General features: G+C 45.0%; 2 protein-coding genes across 4 annotated transcripts in view; both read left to right on the forward strand.

Moving 5' to 3' along the window:
- UBTD1 (ubiquitin domain containing 1) overlaps window positions 1-17,189 on the forward strand; it is a 29,532-nt gene extending 12,343 nt beyond the window's left edge. The window contains exons 2-3 of the mRNA XM_042458812.1: window positions 12,598-12,825; window positions 16,022-17,189. Of these exons, the coding sequence (XP_042314746.1) occupies window positions 12,598-12,825; window positions 16,022-16,407 (614 nt within the window). The 3' untranslated portion in view covers window positions 16,408-17,189. The remainder of the gene's footprint in view (window positions 1-12,597; window positions 12,826-16,021) is intronic.
- ZFYVE27 (zinc finger FYVE-type containing 27) overlaps window positions 1-17,555 on the forward strand; it is a 668,411-nt gene that overhangs the window by 520,339 nt on the left and 130,517 nt on the right. The window lies entirely within an intron of this gene.

Below are 17,555 nucleotides of genomic sequence, written 5' to 3' on the forward strand. Positions count from 1 at the left end.
CTGACTTTGAAAACCAGAACAGGAAATGTGTAAGTGCAGTTGACAAGTTGTGGAGTTTCAATTGCCCATGGCCTATTATAGATGCAGGGACGTAGCTAGGATTTTAGGAAAGGGGGGGGGGTGTCCAGACTAAGTGCCACCATTATAATGGGGCTTGGGTGCGGCGGCACAGCAGCACACACCATTCATTTTTCTAATGGAAGGGCGGGGGGTCCGGACCCTAAGAACCCCCCCCCCCCCCGGCTATGTCCCTGATAGATGTAGCCATAAGTATAAGGGCTGCTACTAGACAGGCACAGTGTCAGGAGGGAGTTGGCCTCCTCTTGCCCAAGCCCCCCATAGATGCGTGAAAAGAAGGAACTGCAAAGTAATTTTTTCACAGAGAGGTGGTCTTGCAGGCTTTTGAACCTGTACAAGAGTCTTGTAAAGGGAGAATAACAATAACAGCAGTGCTGCAGAAGTATGCCTGCATCCGCTTAACATACTGCTGCAGGCCCAGTTGTGTCTATTATCACCTTTTTCATAGAATCATAGAGTTGGAAGAGACCGCAAGGGCCATCCAGTCCAACCACCTGCCATGCAGGAAATCTCAATCAAAGCATCCCCGACAGATGGCCATCAGCCTCTGTTTAAAGACCTCCAAGGAAGGAGACTCCACTACACTCTGAGGAAGTGTGTTCCACTGTTGAACAGCCCTTACTGTCAGGAAGTTCCTCCTAATGTTGAGGTGGAATCTCTTTTCCTGGCGTTTGCAATTTTTGATTCATAAATTTCGACTGAATCTACCATGCACTCATTTCACCCCTCTTTTGCTCCCAGCTGCTTTGCTCTAGGTGTACATTGCCTGGTCCCATGTGTACTGAAAATCCCATTTAAATAAATACTTTATTAGCATAATAAAATACTGTACACAAATGTTTCCATAATAATTAGGAATGGCATGTGCCTGCATATAAGCTAAGGAATGAAAATAGATACCATCTGACTTGGAAGTGGCTCATATCTCATCAGCAGAGTCTCCTTATGCCTTTCATTCAGACTGATTTTATGGTTTCTTCTTTTTTCAAGAGTTGGGAGTGGATTTTTATATCTTTCAGTTTCAGGTTTCATTCTGAGAGTAATGCTTTGTCTGTAAACAAGAAAGAATCTTGTTTGTGTTAACTGTCAATATACTAAGTAAGGCAAACCTCCTCTAAACAAATCTTACTAAGAAGCCCCCATGATAGCCTTAGGGTTGCCATAGGTCAGAAACCATTGAAGCCACACAACAACATCTAATCTGCATGCTTCTTTCACACTGGGATCCCAGAAATCCATTGTAATGAGTGTTCTAATACGACATGATGCTAGACTTTAATTGCTCATGAGATTAACATAGTACAGTCACCTTATCAATTTGTGAGTTGTTCCTTCCTGTTCCCAAAAGGTATCTGAAGTCAGTTTTTAAATGCTGTGGTAAAACCAGTCTAGCAACTTGAAACTTGGCTTCCCCTCACCCACAGAGGAAACCCTTATTTCTGCAGTCAGCCACTCTATCTGTGTTACAATCCCTTTATTTAACCATTGTGAGTTTATCTAGAAATTCCTACAGTTAAAATTTCCATAAAAATTTTGCATTTTATTCATTCCATTTGCTCAGAATTTGAGCAGTGCAAGACATGCCATCATTTGTTTTTGTACTACAAGATGTACCATTTCAGAGTAATAACACAGAACCAAGCTTATTCCTCTGTAATATATAATTATGTCCATAATTTAGATCTTGTTTGCCACAAAGATGACGGGACCCAGCGTTAATGGACGTCATCAGGTTTATAGGTAGTAAGCTGGAGTATTGGACCTATTGAAGTTGAAACATAACAAACAGCTTTGAGGTGTTACTTACTTCTGTTCTAGCATGTTGCAGACACAATACATATGCTGCCTGTGTAAATTTACAGCGCTTTATAAATAAAGGTTAATAATAATAATAATAATAATAATGCCCCTGAGGATATGTTTCCAGTTTTGGAGCAAAGTATTATGTTTCTGAGAAACAAAGAAGCAGAGATATTGAAGGGATCTGAAACTTCACTTTATCTTGGTACAACTGGAGGAAAGTATGACCCATTGTTCCCTGGAGAGGTAGACAGTTGGTTTGCAGAATGCTTCCTTACTTAAGCAAGAGGAAAAGAGAGAGGTAGGGTAGGGTGCTGGCTCAGACAAACATGGCACAAATGTGAAAATCCACCCAGCATGAGTTCTTAGGTGGCCTGTGCCACATAATCCTGCTTTGGTTATGGGGTTTATTTACTTTGAGTCTTGCTGATGAAAAATAAACAGGTTCACTATGGAAATGAAAACTGGTCACAGAGCAGTGAAATAAACTGACCTATAGCTCAAGAATCAGTGCTTGACATATAAAAATGCATATCCCTGGGAGTGGTTGGGAAAGACTTCTGTCTGAATTCTTGGACAAGCCAGTGCCAGTCAGTGAAGCCATCTAGATTATAACAGAATGGCCTGTATTTCCCCACTCTTACATTGGTTATGTGTGAACAGAGGCAAAAGAAGAGAAACTTCTACACCATTAATAAATGTACAGAAGATGAAATTTCAGTATATGTGGGTTCCCTGATAAGAAATACCTGATGAAATTTGCTTTTATTTGTGATGCTTAAGGGTGTAGGAGCCATGTACCCTTTTGTCCCACTCTACTGTAGGGTTGCCATAATTGTCCACTTTTACCAGGGACAAAATGTGGAACAAATTCAAGACCAAACTGTAGGACAACTGCAGGACAAAACTCAGCCCAAAATGTAGGACATTGAAGAAAAATGGTGGACCTGAAGCTATATCCTTCTCTCATGGCTTCTCAAGTCTGGTGATGAAAGTGCATTTCTCATTCCTGCTTCCCTGCAACAGTCACGCATGAGAGTTTCATGTTGGCCTGTTATGGGATTGTTAAGGGACAAGGGTTGTATAACAGATAAGGAACAAATGCAGCAGAGCAAGGTTATCATTGTCATCCTGCCTTTGTTATTTGTTTGCTGTTTTTCCATGGCAAAGTTACATACTGTACAAATTTACATACAGCACAATCAAAAGAATTTATATAATAAAATCAAATCCAAAAACATTCCTAGATAATTCAATAACAGTTGCTAACCATCATACAAACAGGCTAGATATCTCATAATAAATATACAGTACAGTAAAATTAATCCACTCATACTTCACTGAGGCCTAACAAGATGACTAGAAGCTGTATTCTGGCAGGCTGGCTAACCAATTTTAGCAGCAGCAGCATCCTTAGCACTTGTGACCCTAGGATAGGTGGCTTGGTAGTGACTGCTGTTCACTGCTTAATTCCTTCCTTATTTCTTGGTCATGGATTTAAAAGTTGAAAGCAGTCATTTTTCCAAGCCTGGGAGAGTCTCACAGTTGCTCTCCAGAAAAGTGTTTTTTCCAAATTCTAGACTGGTGATTGATATTTATTACTGTCTGTGTTGCGTTGTGATGGACCTTAGCTCAGAGTGAAGCATTTATTCCATAAAAGCTAAAGTTGAATTGGCAGTAAATTGTTGTGCTTCCTAGCAGCTGACTTGGTGAGTTGCTTGAATCAAAAAAGGCAGATACCGTTTTATATAGCCATAATTATAATACAGTCGGCCCTTCTTATACACGGATTTTTTATACACAGATTCAAGCATACACGGTTTGAAAATATTCCAAAAAAGTACAAATTTACCTTGATTTTCCATTTTTTATAAGGGACACCATTTTGCTATGTCATTATATTTAATGGGACTTGAGCATACACGGATTTTGTTATACACGGGGGATCTTGGAACCAAACCCCAGCATATAACAAGGGTCCACTGTATAACCATTATTATGAAGACCCTTCATGGGGCTACTGGATTGCTTTAAGTCTGGCTTCACTCGCCTCTGGCTTTAACCCTACCACTGGAAGCATACAGTATCATCCAGAATCCACAAAAAAGTTATATCTTTATAGGGCCAACCAAAATGCATAATGTTGCAAGCTTTCAAAGATCCACTGGTTTTTTCATCAGATAAAGGTATTAAAAATCATACAGGAGAAAGAAGGGGGGAGTTTATAGTGTTAGTCATAGGCCTGCATTTTGTCAAGATGTTGTAGTTGTTTTCCTCAGTTTAGATGGTATGGAAGTGTGTTTAGGCAGGCAGGCCTCTCCTTCTTCTGGCTGAGCGGGTACTAGGAGATTCTTAAAAATCCAGGAAATAAACTTTGAATTCCATTAGCAGACAAATAGGCACTGCCTTTGACATCCAGTTTCTCTCTAATCCTCTGTGAGGCTACAAGCATGCACCTCTCTCATATAAGTTACTTTCTAGGGAAAGTAGCACCCAAAATAGCAGCTCCCCTCCCCTGCTTTAAGAACTGGAGACTTGCAGGAGCATATGCAGTGCTGACAGATTCGTCTAGGGCACAGTGACCATTGCTGCACATTCACTCCCTGCTTCCAAGCTTTTAAAGTGGCACCCAGCATAACTTGAGCTACTCCTAATTGGTGCTTCGTTGGCAGATACACACAAGCTGGCGCAGTGTTGTCAAGTGGGGGCTTGCCCTCATCTGACAATCGTACTTGTATCTCTTCAATCAAAGGCCATTTCCTCTCTGCTGAGCTGCCTGGAGTCAAATTAATGGCATTTCATGTCTATCAAGGTAGCTGCTGCCTCTTTCTCCTGCCCACCACCAACCCAATTGTTCCGGAGCTAATCTAGTTGAGAAGCTTAAAGTAATGGGGGGGGGGCAGGGAGGAAGAAGGTAAGAGAGTCTGCCCATGACTTGTTAATGCCAGCAGCTTTCTGTGGATGGCAAGTGGCCAAAATACATTCTGATTTTATAGTGTGAGTGGAAATTATTTCCCTTTATTCTACATCAGAAGAAACTGGTGGGACAGGGTCGCCTTATACCTGGGTTTCAGTTAATTGGGCCTTGCCTGCTCCAGCACCCCTTATTCCAAAGTCTGGCAACCAAAGAATGGGACATAACTGATTTTAAATTGGTCTGGGGGCATTGTCTATTTTCTCACGATTGATTTGTTGTTGTGTGCCTTCAAGTCATTTCCAATTTGTGACAACCCTATCATGGGTTTTCTTGGCAGATTTCTTCAGAAGGGGTTTGCCATTGCTATCCTCTGTGGCTGACATTTCAATGTTAATGCAAGGCTGTAAGTGATGTATGGCTAGGGTTGCCATCCTGGGGGACCTCAAAACTAGGAAAAAATGTAGGACAAGGCTTAAAATGTAGGACATTTTTTTAAAAAAAATTCCTAGCCAGGAAATTAACCAAAAAAAAGGTCCTACATTTTTAAACCTTCTCCAAGGCCTCGCTGGGCCTCCCAAGCCCCAGCGAGGCCTTGGAGGACTCTAGGGCCCTGCTGGGGCCTGGGAGACTCTGTAGGCAAGAGGTGCACCATGTTAAGAACTGCATTAAGCAAACTTAGGCTGCTGCACACTGCTTTCACTCTCATCACTCCATCCTATGGAATCCTGGGATTTGTAGTTTGTTGTGGTGCCAGGGCTGGGCTTTGAAATCTCAGACATAAGAGAGGCAAAAGGCTTGGGCTGCATCTACACTGGAGAAATCATCTGGTTTGAGACCACTTTAACTGCCTCAGCTGAATGCTATGGAATTCTGGGAATGGTGGTCTGTTCCAGCACCACAGCAGAATGGCAGTTAAACCCCTGGAAAGCTATCTGACCAAGGTGACCAATGCCCTCACCCCAAAATGTAGGGCACCCAAGCAAAAAAATGTAGGACATGGCCAAAAATAAAAGCTAAAAACACCCATGTAATTATAAATCCATGCTTCTTAGCCATGATCCAAATGGAGGACATGTCCTGGAAAAGGAGGAGGATGCCTGGTCACCTTGTCTCTGGTTCAAAATACACTGCAGAAATAAAACAATGCTGGGCTGAAATGCCCAGAGTTCCTCACCAAAGCTGCATCCACACTGAGGAAATAATCCAGTTTGAGAGTGACTTAACTGTCCTGGGTTAGTGCTGGGGAATGCTGGGAACTGTAGTACACTGTGGCCCCAGAGCTATCTCTGACAGGGAGTCCCATAACTCTCCAAACTTAGTTGAACTGCAGTGCCCAGAATTCCTCCCCAGGTGCATCCACACTGAGGAAATGGTCCAGTTTGAGACTGCTCAGTGCTGGGGAATCCTGGGAATTGTAGTCTATTGTGGCACCAGAGCTCTCTGACAGAGAAGGCCAAATGCCTCAGACATCAGAATTCTAGAGCATTGAGCTTTGGCAGTTAAAGGGGTCTCAAAATGCAGGGGGGGAGGAGAGAAAAGCCTGGGAGTGTGAATGAGCTTGGCTGTGGGGCTGCTCCAAGAGGAGGAGGAGGAGGACGCGGAGGGAGGGAGGGAGCCAAGAGAAGTGCCAGGACCATCCGGAGCAGCCTCCTCTCTTCCACCGCAGCCCCCAGGCAACGCCACCTCTGTGGATTATTCAGGCTCCTTTTGTCAAAAGAGCTCTGGTGCCACAAGAAACTACACTTCCCAGAATCCTATAGCACTGAGCCATGGATGTTTAAGGGGGAGTCAAACTATTTCTGCAGCCTTTGCTACCCCAAAGCGCTTCCTATTTACAAGCAAGGCAAAAGCTCTTCCTTTACCAAGCCATTGAAAACCAACCCAAGCGGAGGGCTGATTGCTTCTTTCCCATTGGTCAGCTTCGGGATAAATTTGCATATTACAATTAAAGATGTTTAGGACCTCAAAAACGATACTGTGATAAAGAATTACAAGAATACTGATGCGGTTTACATTTAAAAGATGAGGCAATTAAACTCCCAGACAACATGAACGATTTATGGCCTTTTTTTCTTTTCTCACTGTAACCTGGAAAGTAAGGCTTCCTGAGGGTATATATACCAAGTGGACTCACTTGGTATATAATAGCTCTGAGTGGCAGATGTTTTAAAGAGCTGCTCTCTAGGCTACGCCAGTGCGCCAGGTGGGGAGAGTGGCGCACAGCCGCGCGTGGAGGAGCGGACCCCGAACCAGGAACAAGGCGTGGGGGGCCCCCAAACCGGGCTGTGACCGTGAGGGGCCCCCAAAAGCGTGATTGTCACGGGGGCCGCCGGGTTATGGCATCCCTATGTATGGCATTGGTCCCCAAACTGTGCCCTTAAGAGATTTTGTATTTCAGCTCCCAGAAGCCTCGGCCATGTTGGCCAATAGTCTGTGGGATTCTTGGAGCTGAAGTCCAGAATTCCTTAAAGAGCACAGTTTGGGGACCACAGATATATGGTAATAACATCAGGATGGTCATTCCCCCTTTCTAGTCAGGGCAGGCATAAAACCCATAAGGGCTACACAAATCCAAGACTCGCCAGCAGTTAATATCTTAATTAGGACTAAGTAAAATTCCACAAGAATGTGGACGCTTTTGAGTTGTCCAGAATTCTTCATCCTGCCTGCCTTTGGGGTTTGCATTTTGTTTTTTCTTACAGACTAGCACAAGTACTCTTCTGTTCATACAGGCTAGCAAGTTTTGCCCCCCTGTGAGGAAATGATCACTTTCCAGGTCTGAGGAAGGGCAGGTGGAACTGGGTTTGGGCCTTTGTTTATATCTTGGTTTTTTAGCTTTGTTCTCTCTTTCTGAGAACATGTCTTGCCCCTGGCTTTTCTCTCCATCTACCACCCTAATTAGCTTTAAACCTGAAGCACAAGCTCCTTATACAGCTGACTTGAAGCTAAATCCCTTTTGCAGAGCCAGCCTGGGCAGGGTCAGCTCAGGAAGCCAGCCCTCTCCTGCTTTTTCCCAGAGAGAGCTGAGCAATGCACCAGGACATCCAGGGGACCACAGAAGAGGCCCAGCAAACCTGCCCCCCTCACTGAATTTATAGAAGGATTTTGTAGTGGATGAAAAGGCAATTAACATTGGGATGTGAGGGCAGTAACTGTCTGGAGAAGGTTTATTCTTTCTGTGGCTCCATCTTGTACTCATGGAATCAGCCATAGAATTTGGTACCCCCAAATTGTCTGCTGCTTTCATTTTAAAAACAACACATTTGTGGCTGAACAAAAGCTTGAATATGTTGGCAGAACTGGGTGAATTCCTAGAAGACAGAGGGGGTTGTGCAAGACACCCAAATGGTAAAGGCTTTGTAATCCTTTCTTATCATGGACTATCACTTGGCTTCTACCCAGCTGTTCCCATTTCTCCACTCCTCCCGCTTTTGATTCTCCAAAATTGTCACTGATAATTTTTTTAAAAAATGATTTATTAGCATGCTTGAATCTTGGAAGCAGAAAAAAAATCTGAACAATAAGAAGATGTAAGCATCTGCGTGATTTCCACAATGTATTTGAATCACCAAAGTTAGACCTTCTGGGTGCAGAATATACACTGCCGTCATTGTACAACGTCTCCTCCAACCCCTACAAGTACCAAGGAGAGGTTGTTGCTAGAGAAGAGTTGAACAGTATTGCATTGATTTTCTGAAACAATTAGTGTTTATGATCTCTTCTGCTGGAAAAAATGGTGATCCCACAACCCATGAGCAGCTGTTTCATAAAATGTATTTCCTGGTAACCCAGGAGTGATGATGACAGATACTGTTGCGGGAGGGGGAAGGATTCAGCTGAGAATGAGACAGGAGGTGAGAGTTAGTATCTGCCTTTGTCCCAGTGGGCTCCATGAAGGAGTTTCTGTCTTCACGAATTGCTGACCGGACTTCCTATCCCTAAGGATGTGTGTCTATGTGCACACATATGAGAGAGAGACAGAGAAAGAGAGAGACTACCTGTCTCCTTTTACTGAGTCCCAACAGCTTTGTGGTCTTATGAATATTGCAAGGAATTATGAACCGAAATCCTGTTGGTACACTACACCTTCCTAGGAGGCAGTGGCAGGAGGAAAAGGGCTATGAGCACAGGGGCTGTGAAAGAAGGCTTGGGAGAAATAGGCTGCTAGAGTTGGCAAATTTTGTCTATCCTCCTCTGCCACTGATGTGGAACCCTGGAAAAAATCCAGCCACTGTTGCAAGGCACCAACAGGATTTCTTCCGTGATGTCCTAAGAAGGGAATGCGTATATATTCTCCTTCACAGTTTTTCTTCTTGGGTTGGTGACTGTCATTTGTTACTGGGATGTAGCCATTGCCCCCAGCAATATATGACTTTTCCACCCTGTTTCAGACAAGCAAGTTGATCTTTGTAAGCAAAACTTGCTGTGTGTGCTGCTCTGTGTTTCTTGCATATTGTGGGGGAACAAGGTTCTGTCTCGTAAATCCCATTAAGCTGCAGCTACTTCTCCAGTCAATGCTTCCCTGCCATTTCATGTACTCCAGAGATTACAGTTGGCTAATTGCTTATATCCTGGCAGTATTTCCACTAACTGTATCTAGTTGGGGATGTTAATGGCTGGGCCAGATCAAAATATCTCCTTCCTTCATGTTACTCATCTGTCCTGCACTACACTTTGTTGTTTCCTACAGAATGAGCATTTCTAGGAAATCACAGTAAAATTCTAGGCAAACAGAAATATTCTGATGTTGGCTTGTGAATTTAAGAAGCATAGAATGCTGTCTGATAGTCAAGTCAACCCACTGTCCTTATTGCTATTTTCCACACTGACAGGTCATAAATCTCCAAGGCTGGAGGGCCAAGCTACACATGATGCTAAATGCATGACTTGTAACCACATTAGAGTATATTTTCTTTATCAGCAGGCACAAAGAGACTCTGAGAGCCAGTGTGGGGTAGTGTTTTGATTGTTGGAGACCAGGTTTGAATTCTTGCTCAGCCATGGAAACCCACTGGGTGATCTTGGGCAAGGCACACTCTCAGCCTCAAACGAAGGCAAAGGCAACCCCTGCCTGAACAAATCTTGCCAAGAAAAGCCCGTGGTAGTATTGTCTTAGGGTCACCATTAGTAAGAAAGTACTTGAAAGCACACAACAAAAACAAAGCAACCAGTTTTCCCTGGAACCACAGCATGAAGCGAAGATTTAACACTTCCTGCTCCAGCACAATCCCAGATTAAAATCACAACTACAATACTGTTTGTCTTGGAGGAAAACCTCCTCTTGGTGCCAATAGGAATGCTCTTTCCCAAAAATTATGCAGGTGGTATTTATTGGGGTCACAGCTGGGGATGGGTGAAAATGCTGTGTCCCTCCTCTCATGTGCTTCCAAATAATGCATTTAGTAGCCTCAAAAACTACTAGCCTCAAAAACCTCAAAATGCCTGTCAGGCTTACCTTTGGGTTTTGAATGTGTGTATATTCCTTCAGTTAGCCTATCAACCATGAATTTCACAGGGTTTTCTTAAGCAAATAATATCCCAAGGTAGTTTTGCGAGGCCCTTCCTATGAAATACAGCGAACAGCACCTAGTGGTTTTTGGCAGTTTCCCAAGCATCCAAGATCAGATGGGACCTGGTGCCTTTGGATTGTATCTAAGGTCTATTCCCTGCAGAACCTTTGTGCCAATTACAAGAATGACATCTGTTTGACTATGGCCAAACAACACTGAAGAATATATAAAGCAACCCCAGTCCTTTACATCTTAAATTGTGCTGAACATTTTATTCTTGTCCTGATTGGTCCTCCTTGTACATATTGATTGGAATTTTCGGGAATTACTCCTTGGATTACAAATCACATAATCTCCCAGCCAGCCTGCAATGGAGATAGTGGAAATTGTAGTCTTAATAAGTAACTTTTCAAAGCAGTAATATAAATGCAGATGTTATGGAAATGCTTGTTGAAGCCTTTTGCCCAGACCTCACCTCAAATCTGGTGCTCTTTAAATCAGGTACTCCTTTCTCTCTCCTTTCCCCCACTCCACTCCACCTTTGTTTCTCTGGGTCCCTGTTTTCAGATCCAGAATCTAGGCTTGGATAGTGCGTTTTTTTTAACAACTACGAGAGGCCTTTTCCCACTGTAGCAATCATGTAGGAACAACTGCTGTGTATAAGAGAGAAAGGAGAGGGAAGCAAATGAAGAGAGCACCATATCATGTGTAAATTAGCTTGGACTAGCCTCTCTCTTGCCACAGTGACACTGGTCATGAGCATCAAATGCCATGCAGAAAAGAGGCGGCAGGCAAAGTCAGGTCACAAAAACTGCTTTCCCTCTTTGTAGCGACTATTTTTCTAATCCCCTCTGTGTTTTTGTTCCCATCACCATTTTAAAATTCAGTTTTTCAGTGTATTATTCTTTTCACTGTCCCTGACCCCTACCTTCAATCCCTCCTGAGTTCTTTTAATTGTCACATTACAGTATAAGGCTTTGGTGTTAAATTGAACTTAATGCACATTGTGAGTTACTTTGGTGACTGGCTAGAAACCAGGAAACGAATCTAAAAATAAAATAATAAATAAACATAAATAAAATCACACCAGACCACATTTGTGTTGCAGGGCCTTAGCAGAATAATCTGTCATGAGAGAAGTTATATTATTATGCAGTGTTTCAGAGGTTCGGATTAACAGTGCTCATCTCATGCTTTAGAGCACAGATCTTTGTCTCTTTCCTATGAATTATGCTCTTAAAGCAGGTACCATTTGCCAGATCATAACAGCTAGTAGTGGCTAGTCTTAAATTGTTTGTTTCTTATATATTTATGCATTCTTTCCTGTGTTAACACTTTATATAAATATCCTATTACATTTTATTGATTTATGTTCTTAGCACAGATCTCCAGTACATTAAGAGCCTAAAGAACATTTAGTTTGTTTGTCATTGTGTTTTATGTAATTTCAAATTTTATATACTCAGAATGGAGGCACTTAAGTTCATATTGGCATTTAAGAGTAATGTTGCACTTGATGCCTCTTCTTAGTTTAAATCTGAGCTGTTTTTTTTCCCTAAAGAGAATTTCCCACTCAGTTGTGTAGCTCCCTGCTTTAATAGGAAAACCAGATAAGTTTGTGTAGTACCAAAACAAAGATAAGATGGATTTATACAGACCTGAGAAAGAGAAAAAATGGGGTTATTCAGAGTGGGACATTGAAAAGACCATGGAGACGCTTCAGAAATGTAGAAGGATCACTTTTTCAGAAAGAGTGTGTATGCAGGGGTGGGGATAGAAGGGGAAGAGAGAATGTAAACATATCCTTTATACATTGTGTATTTTAAGAAATACTCATGTGCATCACTGAAGGTAAGCATTTGGATCTAAAGGTAAAACAGCAAGGCTTGAATAAGTCACCTGGAACCAGTGTCATGACTAAGTAGAGAATGCAACTGAATTGACTTATAATATCTCTTTAGATACTCCCTTGCAATGGTCCATTCACCTAATGCCTTTCAGCCCACCAGGCTACAGCTCTGTGGCTTATTCCTTAGCTAATTCTCTTGAGCTATAAATATTACTTGGGATAGTGTGGGTGTAAGAAAGCTCATACATCCAATCAGGCAATATGGCCTATGTCAGATAACCTTGGGAGGAAGGGAAGGGATCACTCACTGCAGAAGACATGTGTATTTTGTCAGAGCATGGTTGTGAAAAGCTGAAGCAGTGGTTGTAAATGGAAAAGGCCGGACCCAGAAAAATAAAATTTCTGTCTTTAAGGCTCTACTTCATGTTTCTTTCCCTTTACAGGTCGTAATGAGCCCCTGAAAAAAGATCGCCCCAAGTGGAAGAGTGATTACCCTATGACGGACGGACAGCTAAGGAGCAAGCGGGATGAGTTCTGGGACACAGCACCTGCCTTTGAGGGCCGCAAGGAGATCTGGGATGCACTCAAGGCTGCAGCCTATGCAGTGGAATCAAATGATCATGGGCTAGCACAAGCCATCATTGATGGTGCTGGAGTTACCTTGCCCCATGGTATGTGTGGGAAGTGGAAGCAGAATGATCAGAGGGTTAAAATTTTCTGCTCTGCCCGTCTTTATAGCAGAAACTCTTCCCTGTACAGTCGGTCCTTCTTATATGCGGATTTGCCATCCACGGATTTGAGCATCCACGGATGGCAAACCCAGAAGTTGTCCCCAATGGCAGCCCGTGCGGAGGCAATTTCCTTCTCCTCTTTCCCTTCCTCCCTCTTTCCTTCCCTACTTGTCGGTCGCCATCGCAACCACAGGAAAGGCCGGGGGGTGGTGTTGGAGGCCAAGAGGCTTCCAGCCCGGCCACCTGGCCCTTCCACAGTGGCGGTGGCAGTGGTGGAGAGGGGGCCGAAGCTTACCCTCCAGCATGGTCTCCCCACAGCCGCGGCTTCCACACCACCGCCACTACCACTGTGGAAGGGCCAGATGGTGGGCTGGAGGCTTCTTGGCCTCCAACTCACCTGGCCTTTTTGCGGTGGTGGCAGCGGCGAGGATGAAGCTTGGCTTCGTCCTCCTCTGCCTCATCGTCCTTGCTACTGCTGCTGCAGAAGGTCCGGGTGGCGGCCTAGAGGCCTCTTGGCCTCCAACTCCAGCACCCGGCCTTTCCCGCGGCGGCGGCAGAAGCTGAGGCCACGAGGAGACCAGGAGGCATTGCTGGAGGCCTTGAAGACCTCTGGAGCTGCTGCTCTGCCTCCTAGCCGTCGTGGAAAGGCCGGGTGGAGGGGAGGCAAAGCAGTAGCTCCAGAGGTCTTCAAGGCCTCCAGCACTACCTCCCGGCCTCCACGTGACCTTGGCCTCCTTGCCGCCGTCGCAAAAAGGCTGGGTGGTGGAGTTGGAGGCCAAGAGGCCTCCAGGCCGCTACCTGGACCGTGTGCAGTGGCGGCGAGGAGGACAAGGCAGCAGAGGACGAGGCCAAGCTTCCTCCTCGCCGCCACCACCGGGAAAGGGCCAGGTGGCGGGCTGGAGGCCTTTTGGCCTCCAACACCACCACCCAGCCTTTCCCGCGCCGGCGGCGGTGACGAGGCAGCAGCATCCAACAAGGTAAGTAGGGAAAGAAAGAGGGAGGGAGGGAGGCAGGAAGGGAAGGAGGGAGGGAGGGAGGGAGGGAGGGAGGAGAGGGACTTTTGTCCCCAATGCGGCGTGTGGACAATGGAACATGAGCATACGCGGATTTTGGTATACGCGGGGGGGGGCCGGAACGGATGCCCCACGTATACCAAGGGCCCACTGTATTGTGAGTGTAGAACAAGCATATCTAAGCAGGTAGGAGTGTTAGGATATAGAATCATAGAATCAGAGTTGGAAAAGACTGCAAGAGCCAGACAGTCCATCAAAGCATCCTGACAGATGGCCATCTAGCCTCTGTTTAAAGTCCTCTAAGGAAGGAGACTCCACTACACTCCAAGGGAGTTTGTTCCACTGTTGAACAGCCCTCACTGTCAGGAAGTTCCTGATTGCTCCAGTCAGCCCCTTTCACTACCACCAAATAAAAGTGTAGTTTTTTGTGGGTTTTTCAAGCTATGTGGCCATGTTCTAGAAGAGATTTTTCTTTGCGGGTGGTGTGTATTCTCTCCTGTAACAGATAATGTTCCATCCTGTTGTAGATGTGATTGACCTGTGGTGATTTGAAGGTTCTTTTTGCTGTGAGAAATTGTGCTATGGTATCTGTGTTTCTACAGCGTAGCAGGAAAGTTAGTGAGCAGAGTAGATGTGCTTTCGTGGTCCAGACTTTTTCCAGTCTCTGGGTGTCTTGGAACAGTTTCTCTCCATAGAGATTTCCAATGTGAAGTCGAAGGCTTTCGTGGTCGGCATCCATAGTTTTTTGTGGGTTTTTTGGGCTATGTGGCCATGTTCTAGAACATGGCCGTATAGCCCGAAAAACCCACAAAAAACTATGGGTGCCGGCCATGAAAGCGTCTGACCGCCCGCTTTGCGGCGGCCTGCCGCCGCCGCCAGTAGGTCCGCGGGGGAGCCGGAGCCTTCACACGGCCCGACTCCCGCGCGGACCGAAAAAGAAGCTCCAAAATGGAGCTTCTTTTTCCGTCGCGTTTGCGACGTAGCGAGGCGCCAGGGGCGCGCTCGCTACGTCACAAGCGGCGCGACGCATACGGACGCCCAGCGTCCGATACGCAAAGATGGCGCCGGCCATGTAGAAGGGCCGGCGCCATCTTGTACGGACAGAGTCCGTACTAGGCCCAGGGGCGTCTATAAGAGACGCCCCTTTTTTAAAATGGGACGTCCAGAGGACGTCCCAAATGGCGGTGCAGAAAGCACCATACTGAACAAATCTGTGTTTACTATTACATTTATAGAGGTAAATGCACCAGAAAGCCAGTACTGGCCTCTGTGCTACATGCCCTGTACCCACTATGATAAAAATGTTTGCTGTCCCAAAATATACGAAGTACATTACATCTGGTACTTCCAGGATTCTAGTGTTGTTTGACCCCTTCACGGGGCTCTGTACACATTTGTTTCTAGAACAAAGGTACAAGTTCACAAGGACCTGAGCAAACAGATTTGTTTCTGCCACATCAGCTTGCACAGAAAATACAAAAACACCACTTCATCTCATCTCTGTTAGATAGTCATTGCTTAGCCTAAGGATAGATTAAGCATGGCTTCCATAGATGGACAAGATTGTTCACCTTTGCTCTGTTTCCCTTCTCCTGCAAAGCAGCATAACACTGGAGAGTTCCTAGGGACACATGGACAAGTAGGGATTGCTGCTACACACTAGTCTAGCCATTTTTGCATTCTCCTCTAAAACACCAAATGGTAATAGAATTTCGAATTAGGCAACCTCCTTTCTGGTACATCACAGTGAAAAAGGAAAAGAAGGCCTTGCACAGCAGCATGGCTTCTGGCATATGTATCTAGTTTTAAGGACTATGTAGACACCTTGAAGAGGTCCTAGGATGGAGTCCTCTACCTGGAAGAGGTCTAGGCAGCACTTGGAAAAGCTACTTTTTGGATTACAGCCCTGGGGATTTTGGGAGTTGTAGTCCAAAAAGTAACATTTCTGAGTTCTGGGTCTAGGAATCTACAATCAGATCTGAGGGGCATCAGAAATAAGACCAAGTTTTTGGGGGGGGGAGTAGGAAGTTTACACTTCAACGATCTTAGATTCCCCAAAATAGATTTGGGGAATATATATTTTACCTCTCATGCCCCCTACTGGTGTCTTAATTCTATTGCAGGCTCCCTGACTGAGTGCTACGATGAACTAGGCAACCGCTACCAGCTCCCTGTTTACTGCTTGGCACCCCCTGTCAACCTCATTATGGAGCGGAGCGAGGAGGAGGGTGTAGAGCCCCCAGAGCCAGCACCCAACACTCGGCGTGAGTTCCCCCTCAAAGTGCGCCTCTCCACAGGCAAGGACCTGCGCCTGAGTGCCAGCATGACTGACACAATTGGGCAGCTCAAAAAGCAGCTCTATGCCCAGGAAGGACTGGAGCCAGCCTGGCAGCGCTGGTTCTTCTCTGGCAAACTTCTGACAGACCGAACCCGTTTGCAGGAGACCAAGATCCAGAAGGACTTTGTCATTCAAGTCATCATCAATCAACCACTTGCACCGAGGAACTGAGCTAGAGGCAGTTGGCATGGGCCCCAGTCTGCAATCCAGAGACTGAGCTGGAGCCTGTGATCACAGGAAGCTGTTCTTGTTTGGGGAGGAAGCAGATGGTATTCCACTGAACCAAGCTGGAAGATTTCATAGTGGGTGGCCCATGAGAGGTTGCCTAGGCTCACTTGCAGGAGGACACAGACATGAGGCAGCAGGATGGTTATCAAAGTGGGTTTTCCCCATATTTTTTTTCTTTTGATGGTCCTTTGGGCCATTTTTAAAAACACCTCTCATGACCCCAAAGGATCTGACATTCCTTCTCCACTGTCCCAAACAATTTCCAGGCTCTGGGCTCGGCTGGTACCGAAACACATGCCTTCTTCCTCTGCCACTTAGCTCTAGGCCAGGTGGAAAATCCTGCACTGGGGCTTTAAGCCTGTATGATGGATTGGGTATTATCCCTTTCAGGGACTGAGCATAAAAAGATTGCCACATTTGGCACTGAGGAGCTTTTATAGGAAGCTTGCGACCAAAGTGTCCCTCATACGAGGAACCACTCCAGGCCTGGGGCCAGAATATGCTGTCAAACATCCTGCCAATGCTGGTCCCCCATTTGTAGGCCTCAGGTAATGCTGAGGTTGGTCCTATTTGCACAATCACTTTTGATGAGCCAGTAAGAGGGATGCTCATCTTGGATCTATGGACTGTTCCACATCCAGATAAAGTGTGATATGGGGAATATGGAGGATGGGTTGTATGGAGTAGGTATTAGTGTAATTTATCAATAAAGTCTTTTCCAACTAGTTGTGCCTCTGATTCATCTGGGATCTGATTCTGCTTTTTGAGCTTTGGCAAACTCTAAATTATTTAGTAGGAAAGAATAGGTAATCTGGTGCCTCTTAAATTAGATATATGACTCAAAAATAGTAATCAAGATGGCCTTTGTAATACAATGCCCAAGCAGTTCAAATGATAAGTGATCAATTTCTTATTCAGCAGACCAGTCAAGACGATAAATCTCCAGTGTAGATCAAGGTTAGCTTTCAAGGCAAAACTCGAAGTTACCTGAATAAATTTGTGGTTATAACCCCATATTTGCTAGAGCAATAGGGAAAGAAAAGGCTGATGTGACACACATAGGAGCAAGTGGGAAGTGAACATGGGAAGAA

The sequence above is a fragment of the Sceloporus undulatus genome, chromosome 3, assembly GCF_019175285.1.
Source record: "Sceloporus undulatus isolate JIND9_A2432 ecotype Alabama chromosome 3, SceUnd_v1.1, whole genome shotgun sequence".
In the NCBI taxonomy this organism is placed as follows: domain Eukaryota; kingdom Metazoa; phylum Chordata; class Lepidosauria; order Squamata; family Phrynosomatidae; genus Sceloporus; species Sceloporus undulatus.